At 37.0% G+C, this 12,840-nt stretch overlaps 1 protein-coding gene across 1 annotated transcript; it reads right to left on the minus strand.

The window, feature by feature from the left end:
- Nucleotides 1–1,482: 1,482 nt before the first annotated feature.
- LOC140889041 (uncharacterized) lies at nt 1,483–10,159 on the minus strand. The gene is made up of 5 exons (XM_073296743.1): nt 9,926–10,159; nt 9,277–9,807; nt 9,014–9,173; nt 8,361–8,939; nt 1,483–1,664 (listed from the first exon to the last, which is right to left on the minus strand). Exons 1-5 carry the CDS (start codon nt 10,157–10,159, stop codon nt 1,483–1,485), a joined length of 1,686 nt encoding a protein of 561 aa, XP_073152844.1.
- Between the last annotated feature and the right edge of the window lie 2,681 nt (nt 10,160–12,840).

Consider the following 12,840-nt stretch of genomic DNA (forward strand, 5'->3'; position numbering starts at 1 on the left):
TATCTTCAGACAATCCACTAGGGTTTGCTTTACTTTTGGGCTCAGGTCGTCTGCCAACTTGACGACCTGATCCCCAGAGCTCAGCTCCACCACTTCATGACCTTCCTCAGCCAGCAGCATCATATCCCGACCAAGAGATCTGGGCACGTGATAAGTGCAATTTATGCACTTAATTTATATATGATTTTACTTGGCTTTTATGATGTATCAAGTAGATTTTAAGTGTGTTAGTTGTTGTTTTTGTGAGTTGCAAGGATTGGAGAAAAAGTAACAAGAAGAAGCGGAAGGATGAAATACGGAGCAGAATCTTTAGAAAATTACTAAGAATTATTGAGACATCTAAATCCGATCTCCACCGTTCATAAATTTCGGATGTTTTGAAGTTGCTGTCAAAATTTCAACTCGATCCGACGGTTAGATTGTGAAATATGAATTTTTTAAAACTGTCGCGCGCTGAAAAATAGCACATGCAAGAGGCATGCGCACCCGCGCCTCTCAACAGGCACGCCCGCACTGTCCTAGACATGAAAAAAAGTGCAAATTCGAAGCTCATGCGCGCCCGCGCCATCGCGAAGTCAGATTTTGTAATTTTTTTGGGAAGGAAACTTTGAGATTTTTCGAGCTTTTATGTAGTGGATTTGAAGCACATATAAAAGAACTTGGATGTACATAATAGAGAAAAAAAGAGCCGCACAGTAGAGCCTTAGAAGAGACGCACAAATTTGAGAGAATCGAGAGGAAAAGTGTAGCACCTAAAACCCAATCAACTAAATCGCATGCATTAAATTTAATAAATATTAAGATTACTATTTTTAAGTTTATCTGATTTAATTTTTTATTTGAATTACGTGCTAATAAAATATTTTATTATTTATTCAAATAATTTTTATTGTGCAATTTAAATTGTTTTAAATATTTTAAAGGTTTAAACTTGCATATTTGAATGATTTTAATTATTTAGTTTATTCATTTAAATGATTTTAACTGTTTAGCTTATTTGTTTAAATATTGTTGAGTGTCCAACTTATTTATTTTAAATAACCTAAGTTTCGCGGTTAGTTATTTTAAATTATTTTAAATGCTTATCTTATTTATTTAAATGATTTTTAATTGTCCAAATTATTTTAAAGATTTTTATTCCGCTTGTGTATATATTTAATTTTCTTTTAAACATTCGTCTAGTTTGTTTAAATTATTTTAGTTGCTCTGCTTGCTATTTAAATATTTTACTCATTGTCGTGACATCAAAATATTTAAAGTGTTTAATTCTTGATTTTTCAAGCTTGTGTATTTTATAGGTGCAATTAAATTTAAGACCAAAATTGCTAAGTTTGATTAGCACTTTTTATAAGTATGTGGCATTTTTTCCCCTAACACTTACACACTCACATTTATATACTTACACACTCAAACCTTATCCATAACTTAAGATTAAACTCTAGCTCCCAAAAATACACTCATATATCACACCAGACGCCTCACTCACGATTTTCCTCCCCGTTTCTCAATGTCAACATCGACTCCTTCCTTCCACCTTCCCCAGCCGTCGCCGTCCGCCTCCAGCACCTTCGGCCAGTTACCAGGTCGACGCAGCCACCTCCTTAGCAAGCTATTCAAGCTGCCCTGCAACTCCCTTGGCTCGAGTTTCAGCTCATTTTGAGCTCCTGTTCATTTGATTTTTCCTATCTAGGCAAGATTAGGGTTTTTTTCTTGACCCCAAGTAGATTATTACGTCGTGGGTTGATTTGTGAGTATTCATTTCCATGTGTATACTTCTTTCAAAAATGTACAAGTGCCCTGTTCGAATTTCTATCCATTTTTCCTACGTACATGCTTGAGAAAATGTGATATTATGGTTTCTTGATGAAGATTGAAATGAGTATGAATTTGAAATGGTGAATTTTATGGTGCCAAGAATTTGAAATTTTTTTTTTCAGAAAATTAGTTATCTTACAATGTTTGGTTCGAAATGTTGTGTGCTTGTTTGTGTTGATTGGATGGTGGATAGGGACTACCATGGGTGAGAATGTAGAGCTTAGGATTTTTTGAAATGGCTAGTAAGCTGGAGAAGAAAAGGGCCATCGAATTTGGTGTTGAGGGATCGGTTTTAAGGGCAGTGTTGAGGACTGTTCTTTTCGAGTCCTGCTAGGCTTGAGGGAATCTTATTTGGGTGGTTTGAGTAGGTCGAAGGAGTGATCATGATGTTAGAATTTGGGCTGGAGATTCGAGGGACATTGGTTTGAAGTTTAGATGAAGATCCTAGTTGGGGATGGCTTGTGCAGATTTTGGTTAGAATCAGGGCTGTCCAGAAACTGATTTTTAAAACAGGGTTAAACTTGGGTTTTGGTTAAGAGCTCAGGTTTGGAAATAGTTTAGGATGATAGGAAAATGTTGGTTCAAGCGGAAACGAATTCGGTTAAGTCTAGATGGAGCTTTAGGCTATTGATTGGATAGTTGCAGAATTTTTGGAATTAAATGAGGTTGCTGTCCGAAAATAAATTTTTATAAAATGATTGTATAGGAATAATACCTGGAGGATGACTTCTTTATTTAGTTTTAAGTGTGAAGGAGTAGTGATTTCAAGAGGAATTATTTTTGAATAAGAATCGAGTAAGTTACAAGTTTTACGGGCGAACAACTCGAAATGTCTTAAGCGTGAAATTATGGTTTAGATTCCTATCCTTGATTTGCTCCCTAAATTACCATCCCGGTCATCCATGTGTGAGTCATTTGCATGATTATCGACTAAATGTTTACAAGTACGTTATATTTACATATGCATGCTAAATCCTTGAATCAAGTATGAAAGAAAATATTTTACGAACGAAGTGAGATGATTGTGACTATAGAAATTTACGTGTATGTGTGGGGCTAGGAGACATTATGGTTTACCTTACCACCTGACGTGTATGTGTAGGGCTGGGAGACGTTTTGGCCTACCTTACCAAAATTTACGTGTAAGTGTGGGGTTGAGAGAAATCTTGGTCTCCCTTACCAAGTATGGGCAAGATGGGTTGAGAGATACCTGACCTCCTTGCGGCATAATGCACTGCAGCCATGATCATGATCGAAAATACAGAGTCACAATTCAAGGATCTAAGTTCACTATTTATATGACTATGTTTCAGAACAGATTATTCAGTTATATTGATTATATTTGACTTAGCCATGCATATGTTATATTCATGTTCTCTCAGTTTTAGAAGTCTATTTTTGTTTAAAGTAAGAGCACAAAACAAAATATTTTTAGTACAAGTTATTTTTAATTACGTGTGCATATATGTATGTATTACTCGTTATTTTCCCCATATTCTTGCTGGGCCCCTAGGCTCACTACATCTACTTGGTGCAGGTTTATGTTATCATTGAGATTGAGGGGCAAGACTATCGAGCGAACTGCGATGCGGGCACGGCACCTCCCTCCGACCTGTGCCAGTCTTTCGCATAGTTACTCGAATTTATATGTTATGAAGCATTTATTTTGCTTATTTGACAAATGTATAAGTAATGTTTTGTTAGAATTATTTTTGGGCATGTAAACATTAGATTTTTAAACTTTTGGATATTTGATAAGTCGAATCTCTTTCTTGGGTTCTCGTTCTTTTCTCGGTCTAGTTTACTTGTGTCGCTGGTTGTTTATTTCTTTCATTTTATTTTATTTGCTGTCTGAGACAGACGGGTTTTCACATAAACAAATAGGTTATGCCAAAATTTTTATTTAATTTAAAATTTTTGTAAATCCGTATTTTTTATTTAGTTTAATTTAAAGTAGAATTAGATTTGTTTCAAGAAAAAGCGACACACAAACAACAGAACCACACACAAGTACACTTTCAAAGAGGCTTGAGACACGGATTTGAGACGTGGGAGCGAAAGACAGGGATAATCGAATCAAAAGACAGAGGAAATTCATCTGGGGACGGAGAATCAACTCTACTCTGTGATTTTTATTATCTGCCTTGATTTATAATGAGATTTTTGAATATGTCTATGTGTTTAATTATTTCATTATAAACATATTGGTTGTTTCTAGATATTGACGGATCTTGATGGGAGTTTCATGTTTTGACTATTATTTTGCCTACTATTATTTATTCTTAACAATTTATTTGTGTATTCCTGTTTTGATTGTCTTTCAATTACTTGATCAATAATTGAATTGCTATCTTTATTTGAAATCTGGCACTCGGGAGATAAGATTTTGAATAGAATCATAGGAAAACACAACCTAGGATTTTTGTAGAGTTCGTAAAGGCCAACAAGTTACTTTGAGGTCATTGAAAGAGAACCATAGAACATGATTAAATTTTTTTGTTGGTTGATTTTTGATAGGGATATCGAAATTAGCATTATAATAACAACATTTACTTGGCATTCGGGAGAGACAGTAAATAATAATTAAGGGTTCTTGGCCTATAAATTGGAATAGATGATATAATCAATTGATATGAATTGTATGAATGAAAATTGAGTGATATCTTGTATCTAGAACCCATCTCAGATCATGTACCCAAAGCCATCCTTGAAATTCTAGATTCTTTATTTTATTTTACTTTATTGAATTTTAAACTTTGATTTTTTAAACAAAGTTGAGATTATTTTAATTATAGTATTTAGTGTGAATATAAATTTTCAATCCTCGTGGGAACGATACTCTACTCACACTTTATTAAAATTTGACACCGTGCACTTGCGGGCACAAAATTACGCAACAATTTTTTTGCGCCGTTGTCGGGGATTGATTTAATTTATTGTGCACTAATACTGTTAACAAGTGATCTTGATTTTGATTTAGAATTATTATTTTTTATTTTCTATTTATTATTATCATTATTTTTTGGATTAATTTATTTTGTTTTGTCTATGTCTGCAGTTTATTCACAGATCTTAAAGTTTTGAAAGTGCAGACGCAGTCAGGCTAAGGACTATAAACTAAGCGCTGCTTGGGAGGCAACCCAAGAGTTTTTAGTATTATTTATTTATTATTTTTATTTATTTTAATGTATTTACTTCTTAAAGTTTTGTCCCTTGTCATTTTTTTAGGATGTGTGGAGATGAATTTGGGTGGTGTTACCCCTACTATACCCCAATGCGATGCAAATAACGATGAAAAATATGACGACTATTGATAGTCGTTGTCACAGGTATGAGCATTTCTATGCTATTTCATTTGTTTATTGTACATTGAGGACAATACAGGACTGCTAAATTTGGTATTTACTAGCAAGTGCACTAGGTCAAGTAATAGTAAGTGGATAGAGAGGCGAAGTATCGATCCCACATGGACTGTTGTCAATTCTCAAAAATTAATTATTTTACTTAATCTAGACAAAATCATAAAAATAAATTTGATTTAAATAAAATAAGAATTTAAAATAAAAACTGCTTAAAAATAAGAATTAAAATAGTTGAAATAAAAATTTAATTAAAACAAAACAACCAAGACACACGTAGGTACCGAACAAATCATGTAACATGTAGTCGATTCAAAATTCAGATTTAATCTTAAATTACGGGAATTCTCCTAACTTATTCAAATGTCTATTTCTAGAACAATCAAACCTATTCAAATATTTACGGATTAATCTTTCGCAATTCAAATCAAATTTGAATGCATTAAATATTTGTAAAAATTCAGTTTACACTCAAACCGCACACTGAAATCGAATTATATTTCTAGTCTGTTTTACCATGTGTTGATTATTAAATTGATCAAAATCAATCTCTCCTCTGTCGACTTGAAACCGATTAACATGCAAACAAACAGTTGATCAGACTATCCACAAGACAAATATGAATCTAACAATCAAAAAAAATAAAATCAAGTCTGAAAAATGGCAAATAAACATTCACGTTTTTTACATGAATTTGTTCGGCCCAATCACGCCATATTGGTTGAAGAAAAACTACTCAATAGTTGAAATTATAATTCAATAAATAAAAATAAAGAAGAACAGAAGAAATTTTCTCCCAAGCTTGGAGCCTGTAGCGACCTCTCTCTGATGTCGTCTGCGTCCGAAACCTCTGGAACCCCTTTTTCTTTCTTCACTCCTATTTATACGTATTATAAAGCCCAAGAAATAAAGTCCGAAAAATAAGAGTTTTAAATTCCAAAATTTCTATTTTTTTCTAATCCCGATCTCTCGCTCGAGCGGCAACAAATCTCGCTCGAGCGAGAATAGTTTTGTTCCAAAAATTTTTTATTCTTGTTTTTCTCTCTTGAGCGGCAACAAGGCGTGCTCGCTCGAGCATGTGTCTGCCTCGCAATCTCTTCTCAACCATAGAAAAAACGCAGCTGGCCTAAACGAAGAGCTATCGCGCTGCCTTCCTTCTTGTTAGCACAAGTCTTGCGCCCCTCCTTAGCGCTATCGCGCTTGTTCTTTTCCCAACAGCGCTTCTCATGCGTTGTAGGATAGAGCGCTTCATTTCTTGAGCTATAGGATAGAGTGATAGCTCTAAATGTAGTGCTGACTTTTAGGTGCAAAATCCTACGATTTTATGAAAAACTGTGATATAAATTGAAAAGTTCTTTTGATCTTAGTGAGTAGAAGTTGAACTCGGTAGAGAGTGTTTTGTAACAAGAGACCAGAGTTGATGATTCTATGAAACAAATTTGTTGCAATATTGTATCAAAATCGAGGAGGATAGACAAGATTGGAAAATCACACACACACGAGAACTCTTTAGAAAATTAGTGAACATGTGTATTGAATCTTTGAATGTTAAAATTCGGAGGCTGATTACATTACTCGTTATTGTTTTGCTCGGGACTAGCAAAAGTATAAGTTTGAGAAATTTTATAAGTGCAATTTATGCACTTAATTTATATATTATTTTACTTGGCTTTTATTATGTATCGAGTGGATTTTATGCGTGTTAGTTGTTGTTTTTGTGAGTTGCAAGGATTGGAGCAAAAGTAACAAGAAGAAGCGGAAGGATGAAATACGGAACAGCAACTTCAAAAAATTATTGGGAATTATTGAGATATCTAAACCCAATCTCTACCATTCATAATGAATTTAGGATGTTTTGAAGCTCTTGTCAAAATTTCAGCTCGATCCGATAGTTAGATTATGAGATATGAATTTTTAAAATTTGTCGCGCGCTGCAGAATAGCACATGCTAGAGTCATGCGCGCCTGCACCTCTCAACAGGCGTGCCCGCGCTGTCATGGACGTGAAAAGAAGTGCAAATTCAAAGATCATGCGCGCCCGCGCCATCGCAAAGTTAGATTTGTAATTTTTTAAGGAAGGAAAATTTGAGACTTTTTCGGGCTTTTATGTAGTGGATTTGAAGCACATATAAAAGGGACTTGGATGCACATAATAGAAAAAAAAAAAAAAAAGAGCCGCATAGTAGAGCCGCAGAAGAGACGCACAAATTTGATAGAATCGATAAGAGAAGAAGCGGCACCCAAACAATAGAACCACACACAACTACACTTTCAAAGAGGCTTGGGATACGGATTTGAGACATGGGAGCGAAAGACAAATCGAATCAAAAGATAGAGGAAATTCATCTGGGGATGGAGAATCAACTCTACTCTGTGATTTTTATCATCTGCCTTGATTTATTATCAGATTTTTGAATATGTCTATGTGTTTAATTATTTCATTATAAACATATTGGTTGTTTCTAGAGATTGACGGATCTTGATGGGAGTTTCATATTTTGCTATTATTTTGCCTACTATTATTTATTCTTAACAATTTATTTGTGTATTCCTTTTTTGATTGTCTTTCAATTACTTGATCAATAACTAAACTGTTATATTTATTTGAAATCTGGCACTCGGGAGAGGAGCTTTTGAATAGGATCATAGGAAAACACAACCTAGAATTTTTGTAGAGTTCGGGAGGCCTACAAGTTCCTTTGAGGTCATTGAAAGAGAACCATAGAACTTGATTAAATTGTTTTGTTTTTTGATTTCTGATAGGGATATCAAAATTAGCATTAGAATAATAACATGTACTCGGCGTTTGGGAGAGACAGTAAATAACAATTAATGGTTCTTGGCCTATAAATTGAAATAGATGATATAATCAATTGATATGAATTGTATGAATAAAAATCGAGTGATATCTTGTATCTAGAACCCGTCTCAGATCGTGTACCCAAAGCCATCCTTGAAATTCTAGATTCTTTATTTTTTTATTGTTTATTGAATTTTAAACTTTGATTTTCTAAAAAAAATTGAGATTATTTTAATTACAGTATTTAGTGTGAATATAAATTTTTAATACTCGTGGGAACGATACTCTACTCATACTTTATTAAAACTTGACATCGTGCCCTTGCGGGCACAAAATTTCGCAACAGCACGCGGCCTATTGACACCATTCCTACTTCTTTTAGACTACTCTTTGCATCGATTTTTACCTCATTCACATAACACAGCCGAGATAACTTCTGACCACCTCGAACAACTCCCACTTCTCTGCCAACCGAGAACTTAAAATTTTGATGATAAGTAGAATCCACAACTCGGATGTCACTTAAGTTATGGCGGCCCAAAATCCTATTAAAAGAAGATGGCGCATCCACCACCGTAAAGCAAGCCATCTTTGTGACGTGATGCTCTCTACTCCCCAGTGACAATGCGAGCATTATTTGACTTAGGTGTTGCAAAGCATGGACAGTGAATCCATATAGAACCGTGGTGATGGGCTCCAATTCAAACCCATATAACTTCATTTGATCCAAGGTCTCCTTGAATATAATGTTGATCGAGCTTCTCGTTCCGACAAAGATTCCGGCCACATCATAATTAGCAATGGTTAGAGATACTAACAATGGGTCATTGTGAGGTACTACCACATCTTTCAAGTCATCTCTCCCAAAGCTTATATCTGGATTGGTAGGGTAATTAGACTGAGAATTCACCTCAAAATTCTTCAGTCTATGCCTGTAGGCTTTTCGAGCTTTCCATGTGTCTCCATCTGTAGTCCTTTTTGAAATAAAATGTATAATACCCCTATTTGGGTGATTTTCTATCCGTTCCACTTGATCTCACTGATCATTTTGGGGAGCTCTTCCTTGCTAGTTGGGTATGTTTCCTCGACCCTCATTCCTTTGGTTTCCCCATTGGGAAGCTTGGCCATGACAAGGTGGTCCAGCTCGACCCTCATCCTAGGATCCTCATGAATGATCCTTTGAACTTCATCGCCCAATATCTGGCAGTCATTAGTGAGGTGTCCATATTCTTCGTGGAACTCGCAAAATTTATTGGATGGAGGCAATCGTGGACTTCTCAAGTATCTGTCATTCCTCACACACTTGCATCGCCTTCTCCAAACTTAAAGTAAGGGGCACATAAGGGTAAGATCCCTTAGCCCGACCTTGCTCCTCCATCGCCCGCTTCTTCCATACTTCCACTTTCTCTTCTGCCTTCGCCCCTGACTTACTCTCTGATGATCCTTCCAACCTCCTCTGCATGTGAGAATTCTCTAGTTTCGCATATTTCTTAGCTCGGTCGAGGAGCTCATCAAAAGTTACAGAAGGTTTCTTAACCAAGGACTTAAAAAATTCTCCTCCTTTTAAACCTTGGGTGAAAGAGTTCACCAACATATCAACAGTCGCATCAGGCACCTCCAGAGCTGCTGTATTAAAGCGTTGGATATACTCTCTTAGAGGCTCAACCTTGAATTGTTTCAGGGTGAACAAACTAAGAGAGGTCTTCAAGAATTTCTTGCTACTCGCGAATTGGTGAACAAAAGCTGTGTTGAAGTCGTTAAATCTATGGATACTGCCGGGCTGCAGGAGATTGAACCACTGTTGCACCGAATTTACTAAGGTGGTAAGGAAAACCTGACATTTATTGAATCCGAATACCTGTGCAACAGGGCAGTATTTTCAAATCTCCCTAAATTCTCATTCGGATCAGAACTACCAAAATACTCCCCACTGTCGATCGTCGGAAATTCACGCGGAGCTCCTCGTTCGAAATGGCAAGGGAGAAGGGGCTTTTCTTGTGAATCGGACCAGGTCGGCCTCCCAGTTGCCGAACCAACCTCCAGAGCTCTTCCCACAGAGAATCCATTTGGTTGGGCTGACCTCCTCCTGGAGGCGGTGGAGGTGGTGGTGGCTGGTTCCAGTTAAGAGCCTCCTCCACTGTGCGGGTGATCAGCTGAGTGAGCTGATATAAAGTCAAGTTAGCCATACTTATTTCTCCGCACTGACGATTGCCATATCTATGTCTTATCTCAAAGTTTTCCACAGACGGAGCCAATTGATAATGCTCAATAATGTTATCTTCCTGGCCGAGCTAAAGGAGCTAGACCTGCATAAGCCTGCAACCAACAACAAGAGTGTCAAGAGGGGCCGAAATATGTTTTCGGCGTATCTCATCCGACGCTCAAGCAAAGCCGCCCCTGGGACAGGGGTACCAGGGCTCCTGCCCAGGGCCTAAAAATTTTGAAAAAAATTAGGGGCCCAAAATTCTAAGAATATATATATATATATATATATATATACTTATATATCAAATAAAATAATTCTAAAAAAAGTCCATTATACTCAAAATGTATATCTTCACAATCTTTCAGTTCTTTCTTGTCGATCAAAAACTCACTCTATACCTATCAAAAACTTTTTCGCTCCGATAAAGAGAAAAACCGTTGCCGCCTTGCGAGACAAAGGTTTATATATTCACAATCTCACAAGAAACCCTTTCTTCTTAGGTTTGTTAATTTTTTTATTATTTTTACTTAGTGCATTTGTGAGTAATCATTTTTTCAAATCTATTTTTTTCTTTAATTAATTTCTTAGACATAAATTTGAGTGATTATTTTTTCATGGTTTGATTAAAATTTTGTGTATTTTATGGACTTTCAAGAAATGTGTTACGTTACATGTGGATTTTGAATTAAAGAAAAAATCTTCATCTCGGGTTTTATTGTTCTTATATCATTGATGATTTTGCCTCTAAAAGTGCATCAAGAAGACACTATAAATGAGTTTCCTGTGTTGTTTTTTTTTTTTGTAGGAATATATGCTACATGGATGACGTAAAAGTATTTTTTTTTTTGGAAGAAGCACTGAAGCAGTGCTCATGGAAGAAAAATTATTGATCGAAAGATAAACTTGGGAAAAAATTTATATTTCGCCCAGGGCCTCTAGACAACAAGGATCGGCTCTGCGCTCAAGTTAGATGATAGGATAGTGAAATATAGTGAGTGATGTGTGTGCACTCAGTGAAGTTGGAATACCTAATAATGAAATTGAACCTGGTATTTATTGGAGATGCCTCTGGATTTGTTGCCTTCCTTCTTTAATTAGAATCCAAGAATATTGAGACTGCAATCCCTTGAATCTTGACTGAGATCTCGTCCAAATCTTCCCTAATGATGGAAGGTCGAATCTTTAAATGATCTAATATTCTAGCCGACCTGCCGACCTTACGTTTGATAGTCCTAAGATTAATGGCGAGGGATGTAGTGACCCGCAATTAATCAAGGTAATTAAGGAAATTAATTACTAAATTTTGCCTAAAATTATCCGAAGTGGATCGGAAGCTCCGAAGCACAGATCGGAAGCTCCGATCGGGATCGGACGTTCCGTTGGAGGACCGGGCGTTCCGATCTAGATAGGGCTGGCGTCATCACCGACGTCAGCAAGATGACATCACTGCTTACGCACGTGAGGTGACATCGGACGTTCCGATGTCACGATCGGACGCTCCATTCGCGATCGAAAGTTCTGATGAGGGATCGGACGTTCCGATCGCCGTCTATAAATAAGGGGTCCGAGCCCTCATTCTGTGCACCGACTTCCCCTCCTTTCCTCTGGTTTTCGAACCTTCTTACTTAGATCTACAGAGTTCTAGGCATCCTATTGGGAATCTGGAAGTTGTCTAGCGATCCCGGCGTTGTAGCGGAGGTGTGCTTAAGTTTTGAGGCGATTCTACACCAGCGGGCTGACGACGGACGAAGGTATAATTTGACTTCCTAAAAATATTTAGGAGTATGAAATAGCTTAGTTAAGGCTTTTAGAGCATTTATAGTGATGCATGGACTTTTGCATGTGTAGATGCAGTAGAGCAGACTTGTAGGCTTTGGACCTAGACGGGTGTGCTAGGAGTTGACCTGCAGTGTTAGAGGTATGTAAGTACTGACCGAGATATCCGGCATGATATTTATACATATGTGTGTGATGAATGATGTATGTGCTGTATTGGATATGTTTTACTGTTTTTAGCACATGCATATGTTTTTACGGAGACTGCATCGGGTATGATGTGAGTCAAGATAGTTTCCATCATTCGAGGCGATTCTTCCTGAGGATTCGTGTCTTGGGAATATACGAGTACCACGCGGAGTCGCTCTCTTGCCCGGTACTGTGTATTCCAGGCACCATGAGTAAAGTGATTTAACCCTGATTTTTAAAGTCATGTGCATGCTCATATTTGTATTTATATCATTGCTTCTGTATTGAGCGTAGTGGAATCACACCCAACTCTTGGATGAATTTCCTCATCCAAACCGCCTCTTTAGCAGCAGCTGATGCTGCAATGTATTCTGCCTCAATGGCGGTGCTGTCTCTTGGAAGAGTTCCAAGCAAGACACCACAGCGGATTCCACGACTGAGGCAGAATACATTGCAGCATCAGCTGCTGCTAAAGAGGCGGTTTGGATGAGGAAATTCATCCAAGAGTTGGGTGTGATTCCAGAATATGTTGGTCCAGTCCCGGTGTACTGCGACAACACTGGTGCCATTGCTCAGGCAAAGGAACCAAGGTCTCATCAAAGATCCAAACACATACTGAGGAAATACCACATCATCCGGGAGATCGTGGAAAGAGGAGACATTACAGTCGAGAGAGTGGCCTCTGCAGACAATATC

The sequence above is a fragment of the Henckelia pumila genome, chromosome 3 (genome assembly GCF_033568475.1).
Source record: "Henckelia pumila isolate YLH828 chromosome 3, ASM3356847v2, whole genome shotgun sequence".
NCBI classification, from domain to species: Eukaryota; Viridiplantae; Streptophyta; class Magnoliopsida; order Lamiales; family Gesneriaceae; genus Henckelia; species Henckelia pumila.